The 25,288-nt window shown below is 50.9% G+C and overlaps 1 protein-coding gene across 1 annotated transcript in view; it reads left to right on the top strand.

Annotated features, from left to right (window-relative positions):
* The window catches only part of TBX5 (T-box transcription factor 5), a gene marked incomplete at both ends in the record, with an annotated part of 84,416 nt that overhangs the window by 36,718 nt on the left and 22,410 nt on the right, over positions 1 to 25,288 (top strand). Inside the window, 6 exons of the mRNA XM_079717412.1 lie at positions 4,017 to 4,201; positions 5,837 to 5,931; positions 8,050 to 8,169; positions 9,007 to 9,154; positions 12,733 to 12,885; positions 20,784 to 20,875. Coding sequence (XP_079573538.1) covers positions 4,017 to 4,201; positions 5,837 to 5,931; positions 8,050 to 8,169; positions 9,007 to 9,154; positions 12,733 to 12,885; positions 20,784 to 20,875 — 793 coding nt within the window. The remainder of the gene's footprint in view (positions 1 to 4,016; positions 4,202 to 5,836; positions 5,932 to 8,049; positions 8,170 to 9,006; positions 9,155 to 12,732; positions 12,886 to 20,783; positions 20,876 to 25,288) is intronic.

Here is a 25,288-nt window from a genome sequence, read left to right on the forward strand (position 1 = left end):
GGAGGTGAGTGTCGCCCTGGAGAGCTCTGGGGTGGGGGGTAGAAGATTCTCTTAGCACTGGCCTGCCCACGGCCCCTTGGCCTCCCTCCCCAACTCGGCCCTGATGAATCCACCCCACTCCCAGCCTTGCTCGCAAGAGTGTCACCTGGCAAGAATAGATTTGCCCTTGAGATTTCAAAATCCCAATTTAACTTGGTGGCCCGCAGAATCTGCACTTCACAAACTAAGTGAATCTGGGCCAGGCAGTTACTTGGGGGAGTACAGATGCTCCCTCTCGGGAGGGACCTGCAGATTATTTATGGGAATTTATTTTATCCGCAAATCTCTGAGAATTTAAAGGGATTGGAGGGCTCTTTCTGGATTTCCCCTTCCTTTTTGCCAGAGATGCGGAGATGCAGGCTCTTCCTGAAGCCATGTTTGTTTTCCGTCGTTGGCCGGGGGTCGCCCTCGGAGCGAGCCCAAAGTCCTCTGAGCTGACATTTTGGAAGGGTGAGGGTGTTTTCACAAATAAATAAACTGTCTCAGCAAAAGGCTGTTTGAAAGCAAATCTGGGAGGTGGAGTGAGAACTCTAGAGAATGCTTGGGTTGGTTTTCTCCCTAGTTGCCCCACTTTTAGGGTTGGACAATCCACTTAGGAATTTTGCAGCGATGCATCAGGCCTGCGCTGGGATTTTAGTTCCCCGGGCCATAGAGGATGGCACTGAGGCAGCCTCAGATCTCCCTGGCGGTTCTCCTCCCTCCATCCCTCTCCCCAGACCTTGGCCTGCAGGCTTGAATCTCTAGACAGAGGCTGAGAAAAGAACAGGGTGACAGAGACATGGGTGAGAAGCAAAAACGGGGACCCTGACGTTTGTTCCAAGCACTAATTCTTGACTTTCCAAGCTGGGTCTGCTCAGGCTAAGACCTACTGACTGTGTTTACGCTTCTATTGACCTCTTCAACTCGACCCTCAAAATAATACATTTCAGATAGGGGGAGGGCAGGGAGAGGAGGCGAGTGGAGATGAAAACCCCAGCCAGCCCCCAGTGACTGTTTGATTATTTTAATAAAACTGGGCACTGCCTTGTGTACACCTCCAGCACGGGAGGTCTGGTGGCCCTGAGGGGGTGGGAGCGCAGGGCGATTTCTGGGCATCTTTGATCTCGGCCCCCATCCCCACGCACCTTCACCCTGCCTTCACCCCGGAGTCTCTCAGAGTCGGGGTGATGAGTGGGGATGCGGGGAGATATCAGGGCGGCTAGCGGCGGCAGGCTGGGCCAGGCGGGGTCAGGCAGTTCTCCGTCTTGAGGTCAGCGGTGGAGAGAGAACGCGGGCGAGGCTGCAGAGGAGGCTCCCAGCGTGTGTGTGCACGCCTCGTGCGTTCCTACTCCGTTCTCTGCACAGCCGCGTCACCCAGATTACTTCCCGGGCAGAAGCCGAGCGGGTTTGCGATGATTTGTGCAGGATTTTTTGCAGCCTCCGAGCCGCGCTCAGAGAAGCAGAGATGGATGGAGGTTGGAGAGCGGGTGGAGAGGAGGGGGTGATCTCGAGGTCTGGGTTTGAGAGTCGTGTTGTGATTTGAGTGTTCGGGAAATCTAATGGAAAAGGTGGTTGGGGGAGGGAGTGGGAAGGGAGAGGGAGGAGGGAGGAGGGGAGGGGGAGAGAGAGAGACAGACAGAGGCAGGCGGCGTGCAGTGGGAGCTAGTTGGAGAGGCAATTTCAGTACTTTGTAAGCATCAAGGCAGCCCAACGTCACCGAGCTCAGCTGAGTCGGCTTGTATTTCTGAGAGAGAGAGAGAGAGAGAGACAGAGAGAGAGAGAGAGACAGAGAGAGAGAGACAGAGAGAGAGAGAGAGGGAGAGAGACCGACTCTTACCTCGGATTCCGGAACTTAAACCCTGAAAGCTGCGCTCAGAAAGGACGTCGACCATTCCCAGGCTCTCTCTTGTCCCCCAATTTTCCCTCCCTGTGGGCACAAGGGAGAAGCAGGGCACTGAGATTATATTATTGGAGGTGCTCCCGGAGGCTGCTGTTTTGCTTTCTTCGGAGCCCTTCTGGCGCCTGACGACTTGGAAGTCTTTAGGGAGCGCGAGCGCAAGCGGAGGAGGTGTGTGTTGAATTGTGGGCAGTCACTGCCGAGGCTCCCGCGGTGGGTCCTCCTTTGTAGGCAGCGGTAGCCGCTGGTCTGGGGAAGCAGCCCGCCCCATAGACCCCGGAGCCACCATGCCCGCGCCCCCGCCTCGCCGCCGGCTTCCCTGCTAGGAGCCAGAAGGGATGCAGTGAATGCACCGGCTTCACCGAGCGAGGTAACAGTTCCGCAGATGGCCCGGGAGGCTGGGGAGGGAGCCCGCCGGCCGAGCCGGCTCAGGGAGGCGCGGAACGCGGCACTCGAAGCCTGACCTCGGATTTTGCAGGGCCCGGCTCGCGGAGATTTTGCGAGGCCCGGAGCTGCCCGGCGCGTGGAGCCGAGGAGGCGGCCGGGGCCGGGGGAGAGGCGTTGAGGTTTGCAGGACGCGCGGCCCGGTTCTGTCAAGCCGCATCTCGTTCGGCCCCGCCAGCCCCGAGCTCCTCGGGACCCCGGCCAGGGCTCGCGGTGGGATTGTGCCCACGGCCGGCGGTGAAATGGAAGCGCACGTGGGGCACGCCAGCCCCACTTTCTTTTGTTATGAGCAGGCTTCGGGACTCCCATCACCGCCTCCCCCAAACCCCAAGGGCGTGGTGAAAGAGGCGGCTTCGGTGGGAGTCGGGCCTCAGAAGCTGATCTTCTCCTCGGCACCATTTCTGGGTCTCCGGCCACTGCAGACCCGGGGTGGGATCCAGCCTTTTGCCCAAGCGACTGCTAAGATTTGGGGGAGGGGGGAGGCATTTCTTGCGCCTCCTTCGCAGTCTTCCCGGCTTTTGAGGGAGGAAATCCCTACTTGGGAACGTAGAGGATGTTGGAAGGAGATCAGAGCAGGAGGCAGTCTCCTCCAGGCTTGAACCGTTCTGCAGCTGTTATTTTGCGTGTTCCAACCTCACATGCCTGTAACCCCGGGCCATTCTGCAAGTTGTGTCGGACCTCAGTGGCCGGTTCAACGCCGGAAGCCAAGGATTTATCCGGGCACCACTTTGGCGTCGCCAACCCCGAGCTTGGGCCTGCAGTTCCAGCGAGCCAGGCCCGACGGAAGCTCGGAGAAGCTCCCCTCGGCCGGGCCGCTCGACAAAATGCCCGTCTCGGGCTGGAGAGCCGAGAAAACGAGGAGAACGCGCCCCCAGCGCTGGCCTCCGGCACCCAGCCGCGCGCCGCCCTCCGAACCGCTGCGCCGCCGCCTTCCTGCCCTTTCTGTTTGGCTCCTTTCTACTTTTCATGTTGCTTACGGTTCGGGGAAAGGGGGAGGACTCAGTGTTAAAGGACTTTTCATTTCAAGGCCTGTGACTGATAGAAGATGAACGTGAATTCTCAAGACCTGGTTTCTGGATCTGCAGCTCTTTCCTTTCTTATGTTTTTGGTTTTTGCGAGAGGCGGGTTATGTCAGGCATTTTGCCTGCTGCAGAACAATATTCCTCTTGTGAGTTTTCATAAACAGGGCTCTGCTGGCCTCTTGTAATTTGACGAAGAAAAAAAAAAATCTCAGAAGGGCACCAGGTTTGTGTTTTGTTTTGTTTTTGGTTCGTACCCAATGGCTTCCAAAAATACCCAGGCCTTATCTTTATTGGCTCTTCCAGAAGTCCAGACAAATTTGACGGGCAGCTCGCTTATCGCGGGGGAGCCTGCGAAGGGGAGATGCGGGCCTCGCCTCCTCCCGCTGTGACGCGGGTCTTTCGCAAGAGGTTGTGCGTGGTCTTAAAGTAATAGTAATGATACTCATAACGGGACCTTCTGCAGCCTCCTTCAGCTGGGGACGGAGGCGCTGGTAGCTGGAAACTGCGGGTGGCAGCCTAGTCACTGGCCCCTCCTGTCACCAGAACTGTGCTTCCAACCTTCTCTTTTTCTTCCTCTGAGCGCCCCCCCACCCCGTCCCCCACCATCTGTCTTTCTCTTTCCTTCTCGTCCTCAGAGCAGGACCCCGAGCGGTCACAGGGCCCCGGGCTCACCATGGCCGACGCAGACGAGGGCTTTGGCCTGGCTCACACACCCCTGGAACCAGACTCCAAGGATCTACCCTGTGACTCAAAACCCGAGAGCGCGCTAGGGGCCCCCAGCAAGTCCCCGTCGTCCCCGCAGGCCGCCTTCACCCAGCAGGTAAGCAGGGCCTCGGGGTCCTTTGCAGAAACCAAAGACCCTCTTTCGAGTGTTTGAGCAAGGGGGGCGGGCAGTGCCCATGATCTGCCCCCCCTTTTTTAATCCTTGTTCGATTCCACCCTTCTCTGCCGTGCCTCCCAAAATGCCAGTATAGTCCCATCCACTGTATTGTGACGTTTATCTTTACGGCCAGAGGATTTTTGAAATACACTGAAGTTGTTAGGGGAGCCTCAAAGATCCGGCTCTTTGGGGCCAGCGAACAATGGCCCAGATCATTTCTTTCCTGCTGCACTAGGTGTAAACTCGGCTTGAACGCCTCATGAAGGGGTCGGGTCAGCGGCCGCTTCAGGCCGGCATGAGCGATGGCTTGACCCCTCTTCAGATCTTTCGTAGCCTTCGCCTCCTCCCGCCTCCTCCGCGCCAGCGCGCAGCCTCGCGCGCTGCACCGTGTGTCTGGCGGCCGGGGCCTGGTGGGCTGGCTCCGCGGGGCCGGCGGCGGGGAGCGCGCACGGCTGGGCCGGGAGGGCGCGGGGAGCCCGGGCTCGCCTGGCTGGAAGCTGGGCCCGAGCCGAGAGCGTGAAGCCTCGCCTCTCGCTCTGTGCCCTTCACCCCCGGCGCCCTGGGCGCTCAAGGCGTCGTCCGCAGACCTTGATGGTTTTGGAATGGGGTGTCAGAGGGCTGGAAGCGGGGTGTCTTGACCACAAAAGATATCTGCACACAGCTAAAACCCTTCTCTGGAATTTGGGTGTCCTTCCTGGCTTTTTCATTGTCTCTCTCCTTTGCCTTTCACATCTCAGGAAGATGCGCGTGTATTTGTAGTGAGACGGTGGGCACGCATTTTCAGAAACGTAAGAGGTTTTCTTTCAGGGGAAAACAAATCTACTTGTTAGACGTTTACAAATTATTGCAAAACGAAGACTTTGTATGTAATTTTTTGGGTATGGGTTTTGTAAAATAACTTGTAGTTGAAAGTAGACATGTTAAATCGCTTGGCCCATAATCCAAACAGCTTGAAATGAACGAAGCTGGATGTGAGGAGGGCCTAGGAGGTGTGTTAATATAGACATTTGAGAATTAATTCTTGTTTGGGATTGTGGAAACCTATTCTATAAATATTTACAATTTTATATTTCACCTATGTCTACATAGGCACTGCCATGGTGAGAATAAACACGCATATATACAGTGCACATCTGTCTATTTTCGTGTGGACATCTGGGTGTCTACGTAAGAATATCCTGGGTGGGTTTTTCAAGATTGAGGCTGGGTTTCTTTTTTTCCTTTTAGCTGCCCCTTGGCTAAAGCGGATTGGGGTTGGTCCCATTTTTTTCTCAGCCCTGTCCTCCCCATGCACATTCTGGAACACCCTGATGGCTGGGGTTTTTTCTCTAGCCTTGTGTTGGTGGCATTAGAAGGAGACAGCTCTGCACTGTGGGGTTAAAACCTGCCCGGGAGAGAGCATACACAGGGATTCCTGGGCAGGGGCTGCTCCAGAGCCCAGACAGTGCTGCAGTGAGCTGGGGGCACTTTTCAGCCTATGAGCCCACTGGCTTGAGGGGGAAGGAAGAGAAAGCTCTGTGTTTTGGGGGAGTTTGGGGAGGGAAGGCTCATTGACTTTTCCTCTCCTTCTTACAGGGCATGGAAGGGATCAAGGTGTTTCTCCATGAAAGAGAACTGTGGCTGAAATTCCACGAAGTGGGCACGGAAATGATCATAACCAAGGCTGGCAGGTGAGATGGTCACCTCTGTGGAGGAGGTACAGGGGACTTGTGGGAGAGACTAAGAAAGGTGTGGGAGACCACAAAAGGGGGAGAATAGAAACAGAGAGGGAGGGGGAGAGAGACAGCGCGAGCGAGCGAATATGAATATATTTCATTTGACTCTATTCTGGTTAAAGAGTCCAGTGATCTCCACCAGTGTGAGGAGAAATACCTGAAAGATTCAACTCAGGAAACTGGGCGTTTCTTCCACCTCGTATATAAGAAGCAAGAGCTTGGGAGGCTGTGCTATCTGGATGGATTAGTAATCAGAGAAGGAGGGATGAGGTGGGAGAGCCAACGGGAGAACAGAGAGTTGCAGAGACACACAGAGATGAGACGGGGTTTGGGTTTCATGGGATCTCAGACTTGATTCCTGGCCCAGACCCTCCTTCCCACCCTCCCTGACCTTGGAGCCGTTCCAGAGTCCCACCCGATCGCCAAACTCAGCATCGTTGAATGTATTCGCTACCTCTTTCATTGTTTATAGAAAGCAGGCGAAGCCTTTGAAAGGGAACCGGGGCTCGGCCGGGCTCTATATACAGACACCGATAAACACGGCCGTTTCATCAAGACACTCACCCCGGAGTTCCTCTTAAAAGCTCACAGTTTTAGCTAGAAATGAGAGACTTCTGGGGGAGGGGGTAGGAGGGTCGTGCAACTCGGTTATCTCAGCGTCTGAGTGCGCCCGGGTGCGGGGACAACCCCGCCACGTCCCTACCGGTGCTGGACTGGCCCTCCGCGCCCCTGAGGGCAGAAAGTCCCAGTCTGCGCACAGCAGGCGTGTGAAGCCGAGGATCCGGTAGGCCGAAGCCACCGAGTGTGTGAAAGGGGCGGGTGGAGCCGCCTCGCCAGACGCCCACCGCTTCTGCAGCCCAAGCCTCCCGCAATAAACTGACAACAGTGACATTTATTATTATTTGAAATTAAACAATGTGTGCTCCCCCGCTCGGCCCGAGCGAACAGGAGGCGCGTTCTGTTTATACCAAAGAACTCGGGTCCTCTTCCCATTCCGCCGAGGAAGGAAAGGGCGGCCGGGGCCTCCTTTTTCCCTCCCAAGCCTGAGCCAACGGGATTTAACTATAAAAGGCCTGCGAAGCCTCCGGCGCCTCCGCCTCCAGGCGCGCTCGCTCGGGCAGATAAACACCGCGAGGCGAGGCTCCAAGGCCAGAGGGAGAGGTCTCCACTCACCCCTTCCCGCCATCCCTGAGCGAGCCAGGTTCCAGCAACTGGTCCTTGCGCCCCGGACGGCCTTGGGAAGGCTTGCTTTCCGGGGCGCCCTCCTCCCGAGGCCGGATGGAGACGGGGAGTGCGCCTGTGCGCGGAGAGGGAGCCGGGCGCGGCACACGCGAGGCTGCGGAACCTCCTTCCAAGCACCCGATCCTCGCGCAGGGCCCGGTTCCTTCCGAAACTAAATTTCTTTGAGGAGGGACAAAGCGTTTGGACTCCCTAAGGAGAAGTGCCAGGCGCCTCGGAGATGTGGTGGGGGCATTCAGGAAGAAATTCCTGCGCGACGCTCGTGTCAGAGGTCACGCACCGAGCTGTACCCTGGGGGCGGAGTGAAGCCGGGACGTGCCGTGGGCACCCACGCGCGGGCAGCCCCAGGGAGCACCCACTTGGGTGCCCACGTGACGCGCAGCGCTGCTCAGAGCGGCCAAAGCACCTGGCTGGGCTGAGGAAGCCAACTTTTTTCTTTTTCTTTTCCTTTTTTTTTTTAACAAGCCTTTTCCTGCCCCCAAATAAAAAAAGTAGGTGTCTGGTTCTGAAAAGACTCTTTAGCAAGAGTTGAAATGAGGGGTCCCTTTCAGGGCTTCCTCGAAACCAGTCTCTAGAAGTCCTCGCCTTCTGCTTTCTATTTCCTCCTATAGATAGGTATAGCCCCAGCCTGCTTTCTCATCTCTTGGCCTTTCTCCTCCCCATAACTTGGAGGGAAACCTGGGATGGATCTTGGCAAGAGCGGAGCAGGGGCCGCGTTTCTCGTCCACGTTTCTTAAAAGATCGAGTCTTGCATTAACATTTGTGGACGCGCTCTTCAGAATATGTGCATTAATTCCCTCTGCCTCTGTGTCTCCTCCTCCTCGTCTGTCCTAGGCGGATGTTTCCCAGTTACAAAGTGAAGGTGACCGGCCTGAATCCCAAAACGAAGTACATTCTCCTCATGGACATTGTTCCCGCCGACGACCACAGATACAAGTTCGCAGATAATAAATGGTAGGCACCGTAGCGGCTGGCGGGGAGGGCGGGGAGGACCGTGCAAACCAAACTGCCCTCTCCTCACTGAACCAATAAACATTGTTTTGAGCTCCTACTGTGTGCTAGAGGTTCTTGCTGCCCCTTCCGCTGCATCCTCCTGACCTCACCCTGAGAAAAAGAAAGAGCAGCCACGAGCCCCCATTTTATAAACGAGAAAACTGAGGCTCAGAGGAAGTAAAGTGCCCATGTCTGTTGCTGCACCGGAGGGTTGTGGATTTTTTAAAAGGGTATTGTTACCAAGCGTTGGAGCTATTTCTGGGGGCATAAACCATTAACAGTTATTTTTTTATGAGTTACCTGCTTTGAACATGCCTTTTTTATGAAATTGCAAAATCAGTCCGGGGTATTTGAGTTAAACAGGCGAGAGAGGAGAGGCCCATTCCTTGGGTACGTTGCTTCCGCGGCTGCCAAGAGTGCAGAGGCTTGAAGACGAAGCCCCTTTGGAAAGCCCTCAAGGAGTGTTCCCGAGACTTTTTTTTTGCACATCCAGGCTTCCAGAACCTGCCAGTTGTTCATAGGCAGAGAGACGCTGTGAAGCTCCCCACAGCGCCCTTGGTGCTGGGGGAGGAATTAGGTGGAAGGAGAAAGAGCCGGGCGGCGGTGGTTGTGGGAGCGCTCGCCTGGACACCAGCCCCAGGCTTTCTGCGCATCTGGCATTGCAGATGCCCAAGCAAGACCTGAGAGTCAGGCCATTTCCAGATCATTCTCGTATTCAGCAGCCGTTGCTTTGCTCAAGAACCAGCCGGCACCACGGTGCACTAAGTCTAGGGGGGGTGGCGCCTCTCCTTGGTCTAGGTCTGTGACGGGCAAAGCGGAGCCCGCCATGCCGGGCCGCCTCTACGTGCACCCGGACTCGCCGGCCACTGGGGCGCATTGGATGCGGCAGCTCGTCTCCTTCCAGAAACTCAAGCTCACCAACAACCACCTGGACCCATTTGGGCATGTGAGTACCTCGTGCAGCTCTTCCTTGTATCTTCAGGTTCACACCTTCTCTTCCTCACCTGACTCTCCTCTCCCTCTTCTCCAGGACTTTCTCTCTCTTCTTCTTCGTTCCTCACGCCCACCCATGCTTCTTTCTTTGCTCCATTTCACCTGCCTTGGTCTTTTACTCTCTCTCCCTTCTTGACCTGGCCTTTCTTTCTCTTCCCCTTTCTCTCCTCTTTCTCATCTCTCTTTCCTTTTCTCTTATTTCTCACACCTTCTAATTCTTCCTGGCTGTCTCCACCTCTCTCCTACCCAGACATCTCCCCTTTGCAGTCCGCCCTGTGGTCCACTAGTCCACGATCTGGGTGTGTCTTTCCTGGGTGGCTGGCGATCGAGACCCCTAGGTCTCCTGGCCTGGGGCTCTCACCCTGCATCCCTGCTGCCAGCACCCAACCCACCTGCCTTTGCTGAGGGACAGGGGTCATGGGGTGACTAAGGCAGTTCATTCTGGGCCTGGAATTCCTGTTCGTTCAGCCCCATCTGTGACTAGGGGTGGGGAGCAGTGGTTCAGTCCTGCAGAAAACATGGGCCCTCTAGCTCGGCAGGTACTCAGCACAGACTGCAGAGGCTGGACCACGATGGGAGCTGTATACCTTACCTACCTCCTTCCAAATCCTACCATATTATGGGGATGTTCCGGCTGAAAGGGAGACCTTAGGCCCCCTGCTTCCTCTTTTACAGATGGGGAAACCAACCCACCAGAGGCGAACTCCGGTACTCGTGCCCCTTTTAGCTCGACACTCTTGGGTTTATCTGTTTTTTTCCCAACTTCCAGCTTTCCCCCCTCCTCCCACCATGCCCAGAGTGGGCAAACCAAGATCAGGGTCCTACACCTGGAATCTGGATTGGCCCCGAGAGAGAGAGGGGCCTGATGAACACCCTGAAATTGCAGGATATTGAGCGTGCAGTCCCCTACTCTCCAAGAGAATGTGTAGCTTCTAGTAGATTCTCTATAGGGTATCATCCTCTCTTCCCCCAAAGAAAAACAAATGAACAGAACACTGATTTGAGGGAAAACGTCCCTAAATCTCTTCATTGGAAATAATCACCAGGACAGAACGCAGTCTCTGAATTCAGAGTTTACAACCCTTCGTTTGATGATTCCACCAAACAAGTAGGCTGGTTCGTCTTAGGGCATTTGATCCTCATAGCAGCCTAGAGAGGAGGATGGAAACACACAGCCTTTATATGGAGTCCGGGGGGAGGGGAGGTTACCTGCCTGAGGTCACACAGCTTGTATTTGGGAACAGGGATTTGAGGCCAGGTCTCTCTAATTCCAGAAGTGACCTGCATCCTGCCACTTTGGAGAATCAACACACAGGGTTCCCAGTTTGGGGACATGAGGGGACGGGGTACGAATGCATTTGATCCGGAGGGAGGACAGTTTGTGAAGGTCCAAATGAGAAATCCGTTCTTGTGGGGCCTTAGGGCTGAAGCACTGAGTCTGTGGTGGGAAGGAGACCAGGGCCCTCCACTGATGCGCTCAATGCCACCGTACACGTGGTTGGTGTGAGATCGAACTGTTGACCACTGGAGAAGAGAGAAGGAAGGCCTATGCCCCTTCTACGCTGTAGGAAGGGAGAGGAAAGGGGCTGGGGGTGGCGCGTTTCTAGGCAAAATGCCGGGCCTCCTCTGCGTTTAAACCAGGGTGTTTTGCCTGCAGCGGCCAGCTTGTGGTGCATCCCAGTGCAGACGTGACCTCCACCTTGCGTGGGTGTTGGCTGGCTGACGGTGTACCTGCTGTCCCTGCGGATGCTGAACGGATGCTTTAGGTTAAGCGCTGGGGAGAGAAGGGACCATTTTGTAAAGGTCCTGCGTGCATCTCCCAGGACCGCGTCCTTCTGGAGGCTGGGCCTCCGTGGCACCTTGGTCTGGGCTCCTTAGCTTTCTCTCTGCGGCCCGGGTGTGCCTTTGGGGTGGACCCCCGGGAAAGGCGCGCGCACGGTCCCGAGCCCTGGGCGCCCCTGTGAGTTTCAAGTCCTTCCAATTCCGCGGAGGAGGGCGCGGTGCTCTGAGCCGCTCCAGACTCCCCAGTTGCCACGCATTCCCACCCCAAACTCCGGGCTTTGAGTCCAGAGCCGCCCTAATGAAATTAAGGGCCATTTAGATCGCCCTCGCGCTGCTGTCTCCACACTGTCCCCAGCCGTCAAAGCAATTTGGCTAAGCCGGGACGGTGACCGCGCCGGCTCGCAGGGCCCCGCTGTGTCTCTCTGTCGCCACGCTGGCCCGGCCGGCGTCGCTATCGGCCAGGGAGGCGGCCGGGCCGCGGCGGCCGGAGATTAGAGCCGCGCAGCCCGGGGTCGGGGAGCCGCGGGGTCCCGAGCTTTTCGCCCCTCCCCCGGCCTAGTCGGGCCGCGCTCCCCTCCCCCCCCTCCAGGTCGGTTTCAAGGGTTGGCCCGAGAACCCTGCCCCAGGGTCATCCAATCAAAGACACTGAGACTACCTCCGCCGCTCAGTTTGCGGTCCTGGGGAAAAAGCAGGCCAGATTTTTCAGCTCGTGAAACGCGGCAGTTCGCCCATTCGGTGGGTATAGATCAGAACGTTTTGAGAAATATTAGCGTTACCAGCTTCCCGGGCGCATCAAAAGCACGGCGCCATCAGAACAACAAACTCAGTTTTTTTTAGTAAAGATGCTCATCTTCTCTGGATAGTTCCGCTCCAGCAAGAGTGTGGTGACTGCAGACCCCCTCCTAATATTCACAATGGTGGCTGTAATAAGAACTGCAACAGTGAGACCCCCCCACTAGTCCCTGGGAAACTCCCCCCCCCACCAAGACATGGAGAAGATAGAAAGGAAGGAGAAAAATATTCCCCCCAAAGCAGATGCCACAGTGCTGTCTGGGGCCAGGTCTGGGGATAATTCCAGTGGCGGATCCTGAAATATTGTGAAGTTGGAGACAGGGAATCTCAAGGGCAACCAGACCCCCGTTTGATGTTAGGGGTGGGGTGGGTGCTTCCCTCCCACCCAACTCACACCCTAGAGTCTCCCCCTCCCCACCATTTTCCTCTCTTTTTCTTGTGATTATTTCTTCCAGTTCTGCAAATGCTTGGTCTCTTCCTTTGCATCTCTTTGAGCCTTTTTTTCTTGGGCGGGGGGTAGTTATTTATATATATATATATATATATGTTTGTTTATTTGTTTCTGCTGTCCTTTCATTCCAAAATTGTTGCCCAGGCTTCCTTGATGGGGGCACCAATTCCTTGCCCCAAACTTGCTTCACTCCCACTGGGGGGGACATGCCCTACGCAGGGAGTTAATTTATTAAACTAACTTTATTAAGCATTCTGATTTACTGCTGTGTGTGCTTTGGGTAGATTCCTGGAATATTACCCTGGCTTTTTCATATGGAAATTGTCATTTTTGAAATGTTTCTTTTTAATGAAATCACTGGCTTCTTTTCAAAAACAGGAGAAAAAAATGGGACCTTTTCTCCGAGAGCCTATATAAGGAACGTAATTTTGGGGTGGAGAGTGGGGCTTTATGGAAACAAAGGGGTTTGATTTTTCTTACAATCTCATTTTCTTTATTATTTTTAGATTATTCTAAATTCCATGCACAAATACCAGCCAAGATTACACATCGTGAAAGCGGACGAAAATAATGGATTTGGCTCAAAAAATACTGCGTTCTGTACCCACGTCTTCCCTGAGACTGCGTTTATTGCGGTGACTTCCTACCAGAACCACAAGGTAAGCCCAGTACCCAGGAACCGGCGAGCCTGGGGCCGCCCGCTTGTTTGCATGAATCACAGTGGTCTCCTGCTAAAACCTTTAGCTTTATGGGCACCTTTATTCCTCCGCACAGTGGGCACCAACTTCTACTTCAGTGGGCTGGGGCAGGGATAGAGCTGCAGCCTAAGGATCACAGCTGTTTGTGCTGCGTTCATGCGGTTGGCACGAAAGTCACACATACACACACACCCATACAGCCCAGATAGAAACGAAATGATCAAACCATAGATGACCACGTGGTATCAATGCTCGGTACTCAAACGTAACAAGGAGGCATCTCGCTGCAGTCGTGAAGTGATCAGTGAGAAGAAAGGTCCCCGTATTGGCCAGCTCCGTGCTCTTGGGTGGGGACGTGGTGTCACCCTTCCTGGGACCGCCTTTTCTGTGGGGGGTCAGTCTCCTTCCCTCCTCCACTCTGCCTTTTGGATGCATTTCAATTCCAATCGGGGCAGGTGGCAAAGTTGCCGGAAACCTTGAGCTTGGGTTTTCCCAGATGCTTCCTTAATTGTTTCAGCGATTACTGACCCTGGACCACATACTAAAGCAAGGTTAGCATTGCTTAAAAGCAAAAACTGAGCAACCCGTGTCACCAGCTGCCTGGATCAAAGCTCTGGGGACTTAAATATGATCCTTCAAAAATACAGCTTGGTGAAGGGAGGCATGCACGCGACCAATGCATCATTTGGTGGCTGTAGTGTGGTATAGAGGTGGGATGTCGCAGGTGGATTGTGGCACTGTCAGACCCCCACGCTGTTCGAAATCCGGGCCCCGATTTGGGCCACTCGAGGCTTGACCGTGATGTTGGAACAGGGTGCCCCATAACCGCAGGCTGGGGGGAGTATCTTCTATTCTTGCTCAGGAGAAAGGGCTTGTCTTGACTTGTCATGGTTCATGTCTGTTCTTTAGAAACCTGAAGAACAGGTGGATTCATTTTATTTGGGGGGGAGGGCAGGACTGAATGATTCCTAAGCCTCATTACGGAAAGATCTGGAATCGGGAAAGGCAAGATATAGGGGCTGGGGAGAGGCCGCTGCTGCTGTGGGATTGTGGACCTTTGGGAGTATTATGAAGTGATTTGGGGTTAGAGGGCTGTGGGAGGGGAATAGGGGGTCCATATGGGATCAGTGAGGGCGGGTCATGTGGACGACTTACCGAGATGGACGTGGGGATGGGGTGCCCCTCCCCCTCTACAGCTCCTATCCCTCCCCAACCTGCAAGGGAAGAGTGGGCTGGAGGGAAGGTATAGGAACTGTGGAGCCATGCAGGAGAGGCCAGGGAAGGGTGAGAGATGGGCTTAGCACCCTAAAGCCTCCAGTCACCCCTTGAAGGTCATTTCATGCAGGCTGTGTGTTGGTTAATCCCCACCGCCCCCTGCCCCCATGAAGCCAGGGCAGTAACGAAATGCTGTGGGTAATCTCCAAATTCAGATTGTCAATGACCAAGGCAAGCTGTGATGGATGGTCACTTCCAGGCCACACGGCCTGTCTGGGATCCCAGGCCTTGAGAGAGCTTCCTTTCAGCAGAAAACTCACTCCCCGCCCCATGCAATTACTTTTTAAAGGGAAAGAAGGATTCTTTTTTTGTTTTTTAAGTTTTTCCCACTCGTTGAACCAGTAAGAGCGAAAAAGGAAGGTCAAGTGCCCTGAAAGTTCCAGCACTGTTTCAGGCTAATTTGAGACTGGCTGCTGGAAACCTGTTTCCTCAATGGCTGCTATAAACCTATGTTTAACTTTGTGGTGATGGCCACAGGGCCAAAAAAAAGGAAAAAATAGCAACCAGGTTGCTCAGTTCCTTATATATATGTATGCTTAGAGCCTGCTAGTCCCGACAGGGGGGTCCAAAAATATGTGGGATTTTTTTTTTTTTTTCTGCCAAGGAAACCCATGTTCATCCACAGAGGACAGGAAGTGATAGACACATGAAAGTGATCTGTTAAAGAAACACGTGGGTGTTCAGGTCTTTTGGGGGAAATTCCTAAGTTCTATGTAATAAAGATCTTAGGGGTCCATCAGGAGTGGGTAGATCTGGGGAACCACGCATTCTTTCTCTGTTTATAGCTTTATTGAGGCATAACTCTCATACAGTAAACTGCACTATTTGAAGTATTCAATTCACTAAGCTTGACATATGTGTATACCCATGAAACTATCACTGTAGACACTTAGGAACATACTCAACATCCCCTAGATTTCTATTTAAAAAAAAAGTCTTCTCCAGTGAATATATTTGGTGATCTGTGTGTGTGGAGTGCCTGTCCAATGGGGTGTGTATGTGTGAGTTTTGAACACAGTCTAGGAGATTGTGTATCTAAACGCTCATGGGTCTCAGAACGTGGGCCTCCAAGTATGCATTTGGATATATGTATTTTGTTTTTGTTTTTTCTTCCAGTTTTATTGGGGTATAATTGACATACGTACTGTTTGAGTTTCAGGTATACAGCATCATGCTTTGACTTACCTATATCATGAAATGATGACCATGATAGTTAAGTGATGAATATAGCTGTATTTGAGGATCACACAGGAATTACTGATTTTCTTCATTGGTTGGGCCAGGGAGCCTGGTTGTGCTGTACATATAGGTCTTTTTAGCCAGCCTGACATCCAGAAGAGGGATTTCATAGGAGAGCACTTTCAGTCACTCTCCCCCATATGAGGTTTTCCCCAGTATTTAGTTACTGAGTACCAAAGACACCTATTTTCTTTGTCAGGAGGAAGTCTAAGGCAATGGATTTTTCCAGTAGAATCCAGGCCCTTGCAGACATTCCCCGCATGGATATACGATGTGTGACTTAAATAAGCGGGTCAGGTTGAGTGTGATTTGTGGACTCTGTTTTGTTACTTTATTGTCCCACCTGGACGAGATGTTGAGACTCCTGGCTTCATGGGTAGAAGCCACCTGAGCTGTTCCTCACCCTCCTGTAGGGTTAGGGTGAGAATCTGCAGGCAGACTGCCTGGGTTCAAACCCATTTGACTTGGGCAAATTATTTAACTCAGTTTTCCCCATCTGTAAAATGGGGATAAGAAGAGAATTTATTTTTATTTTTTTTGTTATTGTCTTTGTGGGGATTAAAATGAGATAATCCATGGAATGTGTTTTGTGCAGAACCTGGTACAGAATCAGCACGGTGTTAGTGATGATTCCATTGATTGACTACTTAACTGATCAGTTTATTAACTGGGCAACTCCATCCAAAACACACGTGTTGGAAAACTCTTTGCCTACCCTATTTTAGAATCTGAAAGACTGAGATTTTTAAATAAGTTCTTATTACTGTGGTTGCAACACAACTACAAATGTTAGTCTTTGTGGTTTAGTTGCTTCATTCCATGGTTGCATTGTCAATCCAAGGACTGTTTGCCCAGCGTTATGCTTTGGATAATTGCGCAGGGAAAGAAAAGCACTCTGTGAGATTAAATTGCCAGGACAATTTGGAAAAATACGAGCCAGCAATTTTGGGTCCAAAGGGCTTAGTGCCTCCAGACTGATTTGCAGGCAGGTACCAGGTACCAGGTGGAGGCAGGTATGTGACCGGGTTCATTCCTTATGCTGCTGTCACACATCCGTATACCACGGGGTTCCAATGACACGACATATTTCCTGAGCCCAGCTGTGATCCCAAGCTGGATTTGGGAGTTATTCCCTCAGATAGTTGACAGCTTGAAAAAGATACTTAAACGCTTGACTCTTCCCCAGCGACTGTTCACTCTGTGAAACATGTTTTGGTAAGGTTTGCGCTGCAGTCGTCAGCAGCTCCCAGAGCAATCCCTAGGAATATTTAGGTGTTAAAAAAAGGTCACATGGGCATTTCATTTCCCTGCTTTTGCAACAATGGCTTTGTACGCAAGCATCTCTCCCCCGATATTAACTTACTTTGCCGTTAAAAGGCATTTTCCTCCTGCTTAAATCATTGTGTATGGAGCCTGTATTTATGAGGTATGAGCTTTCTGCTTGGGACCAGGAAATGAACCCCTAAGAGAGAGACATAATTAAGACTTTTGGCCCTCACGAGGGTTTTTTTTTTTTTTTTCAAAAGTGAGAATTCACAACAATTATTCTCATTAATTTTTACAACCTCTGTCTCACTGGTTGGAGCTGGCATTTATATTTGTTTCCCCCCCCACCCATGCCCCTCCCCCGGATATCCGGTTTTATGCTGATTGTGGAGGGAGTACTTTTGTGTGACGAATGGAAGTCAATTTCAGTGGAGCCTTTGGGTAGAACTCAGACATCCAGGTGTATCGGTTTATGTGCCTGTGAGTGACTAGCTCTGTGTTAGGAAGGGAATATCATAGACAGGGTTATGGTAAGTGAGGGGACAAGTATGAAATAAGTATGAAATCAGATGGACATTTTTACCTGCACCTAAGCTTGCATGTTAACTTTTCTCAGGGGTAATTCTTATGTCCAATAGGCATCTACACCAAGACATAGGTAAGACCCACACACCTAAGTGTATATCTAGCAGACTGTGCGTATCCTTTGCCATCGTATTTTTGGAAGCTATGGTGATAAGAGCAAGAATTAGGTAGTAGTTAATCTGTTTGACGTGCAAGGAATGGGTTTGAGCAAAAAATTTTTGCTGATAAAATACCAAAGCCACCCTTTTCTTTTTTTTCTCAGGGTAATTTTTTTATCCTGAGCTCTTGGTGGAACAGTGACGTCATGGAATAGGCATTAATTCAGCCCTGATGCCACACCCTCATTGTCTTACTGTCCTCAGTATATTCAGGGGGCTGCCTTCCATCACCGGGTGGGTGGGAGGTACAGAAAGCGGGGTAAGGATTCCCTCCACCCCTTTTAAAAATGATTTATGGTCAATTGGGTTGCATTTTATTGTCATAAAACCGGAGTGAGAAAGAAAACCCCACTAGGTGATGGGCTTTTGGACTCAGAACTGGCTTGAGGAGTACACATGTTCAAGACTGTTTTCCAGGGCTTCCCTGGTGGCGCAGTGGTTGAGAGTCTGCCTGCCGATGCAGGGGACACGGGTTCGTGCCCCGGTCCGGGAGGATCCCACATGCCGCAGAGCGGCTGGGCCTGTGAGCCATGGCCGCTGAGCCTGCGCGTCCGGAGCCTGTGCTCCGCAACGGGAGAGGTCACAGCAGTGAGAGGCCCGCGTACCACAAAAAAAAAAAAAAAAAAAAAGACTGTTTTCCAAAGAGATTTTTTATTTTTTATTTTTTATTGCAGTATCGTTGATCTACAGTATTGTGCCAACCTCTGCTGTTTTCCAAAGAGATTTTACAGACGTTTCTACTCATTCTGAAGAGTTAATTCAAAATCAGAAAGTTGCAGGAATGGGTACAGTTAAAAAAAATGAAGGAGGAGGGAATGTGTATACATAGAAATACCCAGACATATTTAAAAAGTTTTACAATTGATTTTATTTTTTGGAGCAGTTTAAGGTTCATAGTAAAGTTGCGTGGAAAGTACAGAGAGTTCCTGTATAGCCTCTGTCCCCCTGCATGGACAGTGTCCCCTGCTCCCAGCATCGCCCCCCAGAGTGGGACATTTATTACCGTTGATGAACCTACATTGGCACATCATCACGCAGAGTTCATAGTTTGCGTCAGGGTTCACTCTTGGAGTTGTAGACTCTGTGGGTTGTTTTTTTTTTTTTTTTGGCTGTGCCATGCAGCTTGTGGGATCTTAGTTCCCCGACTAGGGATGGAACCCATGCCCCCTGCAGTGGAAGCGTGGTGCAGTGGAAGCGTGGAGTCCTAGGCACTGGACTGCCAGGGAAGTCCCTAGACTCTGTGGGTGTAGATAAATGCATAATGACACGTCTTCACCATGATGTATCCTACAGAATCGTTTCACTGCCCTAAAAATCCTCTGCGCTTCTCTCGTTCATCCTTCCCTTCCTCCTAACCCCTGGCAACCACTGATCTTTATGCTGTTTCCGTAGTTCTGCCTTTTCCAAGATGTCATATGGTTGGAATCACATAACATTTAAAAAATGTTAATTTTACATATATATTTTATTGTGAACACACACACATATGTAGTAATTTTATGTTCATGGTAGAGTCTTGGAGTTAGAAGGAAACTTTATAACACCACCTCTTCCAGAAAACTGAACAGACCAGAATGCTTGCCCCCAAATGGACAAATTATGGGTGCGTTCATTGATTAAGCCTAGTTTCGCAAAGCAACTACTTGGTTTCTCAAAGTCTACAACGATACTACTGGGGGTAGAGGAGATGGTTTTGTGGGTACTTGAAGATGATGGAATCACAAAAAAAATTGTTCTTGTTCCAATTATCTTTCTATTCATTTATCAGAGAGGAGTCTTATTTCAATACCAGTTTATGATAAATACTTCTCTAAAAGTGTCGAATTTCCCCTTGCAACAAAGAGAAGGCAGGCCTTAGGTTTGGAACTTTCCAGGGGTACCAGTAGAGGGAATTAAAAAAATTTTTTTTAATTAATTAATTTTTGGCTGCATTGGGTCTTAGTTGCGGCATGTGGGATCTTTCATTGCAGCGCGCGGGCTCTCTAGTTGTGGTGTGCGGGCTTAGTTGCCCCGTGGCATGTGGGATCTTAGTTCCTTGACCAGCGATCGAACTAGTTCCCCGACCAGGGATCGAACCTGTGTCCCCTGCATTGGAAGGTGGATTCTTAACCACTGGACCACCAGGGAAGTCCCAGTAGAGGGAATTTGATATACTTATTTTCTTTTTATTGACTAGCAAGTGATTCCACTTTGACGTATAGAGAAGTGATATAATTATTTTTATAATATAAATTTAAATCAAAAGTGGTTTGATTTAAATAAAAATATTAAGCAGACCAGTGAACAGGGACTATATAGATACGATAATGATGGTGAAGGTGACCTTTGAATGACTGGCCTCTGATGAATGCTGCCCTGGTTTCCATGAAGTGATTATATATATAAAAATCAGTTCACACACAGCTTTTAGGAAATACTTCTGGCAAACTCCATAGGGAGTTTTACCTAGACTTGCTACTGTACGCTCACGCTAACGGAATATGCGTTGATGGTTTCCATGAAGGTTCTGGAACTTGAACCAAAGACCCTGTTCTATCACTAAGTTTTGTATAGTGCAACAAAAATTTCCAAGAAGAGGGCTCTCTCTTCCTTACCTAGACAATTTTTTTTTTTTTTTTTTTTGGCCTTACCGTGCGGCATGCAGGATCTTAGTTCCCCGACCAGGGATCAAACCCCACGGCGCCCTGCAGTGGAACCGTGGACTCTTAATCACTGGACTGCCAGGGAAGTCCCCTTACCTAGACAATTAAAGAGGTTTGAAGCTGTTTGGTAGCTATCATATATGTTATAATTTTATATGTTGGTCCTTATTTAATTAGACACCATTTTCCACCTGAGCTAGCGAACTGTATCTGTGAAACTATGAAATGAACGTGAAATGAGGCATAGTAGGATTTTGAGAGCAATAATCAAGACCTTCCCAACGGAGATTGCCACGCTGTAGGAAGTTGACACCATGTCAACATGGTACAATTTTCCAAGGAGCAGGGGGTGTACCAAGTGTTGAGGCCAAGATTGTGTTCGAAACACAAAATGCTACGATTTAGAAAAAAAAAAAAAAAAGCCACTCCAGCCGGAATGATGCAGAGTAGGACTCCAATTAATGGGCAAACTGAAACCAGGTTTTCTTCCCCTTTTAAATACAGTCTGATCTAGGACATTTTTCAAAGCCTCCTTTCGAATGAAGTGGTGGGTCCCGTTGATGTGACTGGCCTAACTTGCTTCTTTGGGTTGCCAGAGGTTGTGTTTCCATGACCCTTATTATTAGCCGGGTCCCGAGGTAGTCTTGTAACAATCAAGTGAAAACGGAACTCTCTCTCTCTCCCCTCCCTTCAGATCACCCAGTTAAAGATTGAAAATAATCCCTTTGCCAAAGGATTCCGGGGCAGCGATGACATGGAGCTGCATAGAATGTCGAGAATGCAAAGGTAAGAAAATGGTGTCCTCCGCTCCCCAACCCCCCCGCCTCTGCACTCCCCACCCCCGCTAATTACACAGGTGAGCCAGCAACACCAGAAGAGCAGGCAGAGAAATGGGGCCCTCTTTGCCATCAAGAAAAAGGAGAAAGAGCCGCTTCAATCCCACTTTCTGGTAACCCTCCAGAAGGGTGGTTCCCTCTATCAGGCAACGTGGAGCGCGTAGCTTTAGGGGAGAGCATGTCGGAGGGAATGTGATGGTCTCCATCTGCCTCGGGAACAAAAGCTACAATCTTGTCCTCTTTCTCTGTTGTCTCTCTCCCGCAAGTGAAGTCTGCTCCCTCTTTCTTCCCATAAGTCACAGCCGATGAATGATGTTCTTTTAGGCAACAGCTCTTGATAAATGAAAGGGAAGTTAATGGCTTGAGTTCCTGGGGGTGATATACAGACAAAGTTGACACCACGTGGTGTCCCAGGCATGGGGGATTGGAAGCTGGTGATAAAAATTACTCGGTGTTTTTACATATCCTGTGGTCACGGTCGCTGATATGATGAATAGAAGGGGCTGTGGAGAATGGGAATTTGGTCTGATTTGAAAGGATTGTACAAGCGTTGCCAATTTTGTTAAATATTCTCTCTACCTCTTGGTAGAGTTCCAAAATAACTTACCATATGGCAAGAGAATTAGAAATACATCTCGATCCCTTTGACCAAGAAAGTTTTTTTCTTCCCTTTTTGGTGGGTTTAGTATTTCAAAATAAAATGAGGTCATTTAGGAAGCTTTTCCTTATCCCTTCTGGAAGACACGAAAAGGGAGAGTTGGGCAAATGGACAGATGTAGTCATTCAAAGGAGGACAAGAGACCTAAGAAAGAGAAAGAGAGAAAGGCCGCAGCTTTGTGGTTTGAACATTGGGTTTAGAAATACATGCCATGGAAATTGTTTTCAGATAGCGGGCTTACCAGATCTAATTCTGTATGCTTTTACAAAATAAATATGCTATTATCTTCAGATGGTACACGTACACCACACTCATATGAATTCCTGCCTTCATAACTGGTTTCCTTCACAAGTGTGGATTTGTAAGATGCTTTTTGTGGCGAAAATAACCAAGTTCTTAAATGATTATTTAGAAACATTTTTGGCTTTACATGTCTGCATTTGGGAACTGGAGTTAGGTTTAATCTATGGCCGTTGGAAGAGTTGACAACAAATACCACTTAAAGGTGAAAGAGGCCAAAACTATTTTCAGCCGTAGGCTCGGGATGCCAAGTTTTTATTTCTATGGTGTCTAAACCCCCATCCTATCCTGATGGTCGTCTGTCATCACAGCAGCTTCGCCGTTAATGGACAGTCTCATCTTGGTCCTCCTGCAGGTAGGGGTCCAGGCTGTGCAGGTAGGGACTGGTTCCAGCCTGCAACTGAATCCCTTCTTCCCTCCCCCACTTCTTCCCTCCTTCCCACAAGGTCAAAAGCAGGTGGGATCATGGGTTTAAGGCGTTGCGAACCGCCCCCTCAATCTTACCCAGTCACCAGGTCCCGTTGATGCTACCTTCTTATCATATCTCTCAAGTCGCCTCCTTTCTCCATCCAGGCTGCCTATTCCAGCCACCACCAACCTCGCCTGCTGCAGCCTCCTAACCTCTTTAGACCTGACGTCAGCTCTGTTCCCCGCCCCCGGGGGACGTGCTCCAGGCAGCTGCCAAAGACATCTTTGTACCATGCAAATCAGACACGCTGGCTGCACAGCCTAGAACACTCCCAGGCCTCCTATTGCTCTCAGTGTCAGGTCCAGACTCCTTGGTGTGGTGGACCACGCCCTTCCCATCCAGCCTTGCCACGCCCCCTAGCTCTGTTCCTCACCAGCGTCCCCTCCCCCTTTCAATCATGCTGAAGGAGCTGCTCCAAGTCTGTCTTCTTTCCATTACTTTTGGCCCTTTGAACACCACAGTTGGTCTGCCTCTGTCTTTCTCCCCTCCTTTTCCATCTCCTGCCCATCACGAAAGCCTCCCTGTAGCTATTTCTTCCTCCAAGAAGCTTCCCCTGGCCACAGACTGCGTAGTCAGGGTGTGTCTATTCCCAAGAGCCCTCACTGCTTCCCTTTGTCAGGCCGGGGCCCTGTGCTCTGGAAGCTGGTTGGGCAGATGATGGACATCAAAGGAAAGGCAGGTGGGGAGGGACAGGTGTTTGAGAGCTCACGTGTCAGCGATCCTGGGGACACTCTATTACAGCTCTGAACAACACGGCTGGTTAGATATTTAGGCAGATGACTGTACTTTGGTCTGAACGGGCAGCCCTACCCATCCCCTAGTTACTGCAGATTGGCTGAGGGGTCCTTTCCGGGTAGGCCCTTGGAGATGGAAGGAAGGCAAGGTGGTTGGTCTTCAGGAGTCAGTGATTGACATGTTGGATTGAAACTCTCAGCCTCCGAGCCACGTGTGTCTTTGTGGCCGCGTTAGGAGTTGTGCTGGGGAACAGGGAGTGGACAGGGTCATGTGCCCAGTTCTCTAGAGATGGCCCCTGGGGAGGAGAGGGAGCAAAGCAGAGAGGCTCCAATAGGCTTTGGAGTCAGACAAATCTGAGTTCAATCCTTGCTCTGCGTTTATCGGCATGTGACCTCAGGCAAGCAGTTTCGCCCCACGGAGCCTCAGTATTCTCGTCTGTAAAATGGGCATAAATAAATATAGCTTCCCCTTTCTGGGGTTCTTGTAAGAATTATATGAGAAAATGCCTGAAGAGTGCTTGGTTCCTAGACCACGCTCCAAAACATGATCCAAGCTGGGGAAAACTCCTCATGACTCCCAGTTTTGCCCTTGTTCAGAATTTATTCTGGGCTGTGGTCCCAACTCCCAGCTCGCAGTAGGTAGTGACAAGTGGGGAAGATGGCTCTCCGGAGACGGCTGTGATAACAGCCTGGCTGGAACGGCAGGCTCACTGTTGATCTAGTAATCCTGTTTCCTGTCCCCCACACACCCGGTGACAGCTGGCTCAGGGAGCAAAGCGGGAGGAATGAAATTTCCTCTAATTCCAACAATCGGATGAAGGGAGAAGGGTGGGGTTAAGGCGGGTTGAGCCTTCACTTGCAGTGATCCCACTGCGATAAATAACGTTTGGATTAGCTTGGCCAGTGTCTGGGCACTCACCGCCCTCTCCTCCCTCTTCACCCAGCAGTCTGGGTTTGGAACATGCAGAGAGTGTCTTAGTTTTCCAACACTGATGTGCGGTTTCTAGTTACAGAAGTAGTAACTGCTTATTCTGAAAATGGGGGCACAAAAGGAAAGCACCAAGAAGAAAATAAAATCATTCCACAAATCCTGCCTCTGGCGGCTGATTGAAATACATGCCAAGGTTATTTTGAAAGGTTAGTCTGTGGCTTAAAAACTTCTTATCCCTAAAAACCAATATTTCCCAAATTGCAGTGCCCCCTCCCCTGGTGAGAGATGAGATGATTTTAGAGGGTGCCCACAGACACACAGGTGCATCAGGCTGATTTCATAGACAGTATTGTTTAGAAGGCGACTAAGTTCGTTTCTTTTGGCTACGCCGTGAGGCATGTAGGATCTTAGTTCCCCGATCAGGGATTGAACCTGCGCCCGCTAAGCGCAGCGTCTTAACCACTGGACTGCCAGGGAAGTCCCCGAGACTAAGTTCTAAGGAAGGAGGGGAGGAAGGGAGGGAGGGAGGGAGGAAGGAAGGAAAGTTAAGGCTGATTATTTAAGGAAAATATTAACTAAATGGCAGGACAGCTGGGGAACATGGTCAAGGTGATATACACATCGCAGAAATCTGGGAGTTGCACCTAAATAAATGCTCACCTTAATGAGAAAGTGTGGGAACTTCACTGTCAAAGGTGAACAGGAACTTCCTTGGCCTATGGGACCAAGGTCAGGGCCCTGGGGTTGGGGAGGGCACCTTTATGGAGAGGATGGGATCCAGGCATTGCCCCAGCAATGGGATTTGAAACTGTAGGGAGGAAGGGTTTTCTGGGTTGGATCAGGGAAGCAATGGACAGGGATCTACCTGTCTTGGGCTCTGGAGGAGGCGTCAGATTCTAAAGATCTCTGAAAGCCGGCTGGCGTGGCACTATGACAGGGAACACTGTTCCTTAGAAGCGTGGGGTTCTAGAGGTAGAAGGGATCCCGGGAGGTGGCATCTGGTCCAACCTTCTTCCTTTTGTGCAAGGGGAAACTGTGGCCCAGACACTCTTTTATTCAGTTTTTGATCTGTTGCTTGCTTCTTCAGCTAACACACATTCATTCAGGGCTTACTCTAGGCCAGGTCCCGGGGATGCAAAGGTGAATCCATGCATCGAGGGGCAGGGTCCACTGATGGTAAAGCAGGCTCTGGAGCTGGGGTCCAGGCTGTCACGCTGATTAGCCCCGGGGCTCCCATACTCCATGGGGCTTCTATCTCCTCATCTGTAAAA

Source organism: Hyperoodon ampullatus (assembly GCF_949752795.1).
Source record: "Hyperoodon ampullatus genome assembly, chromosome: 13".
In the NCBI taxonomy this organism is placed as follows: Eukaryota; Metazoa; Chordata; class Mammalia; order Artiodactyla; family Ziphiidae; genus Hyperoodon; species Hyperoodon ampullatus.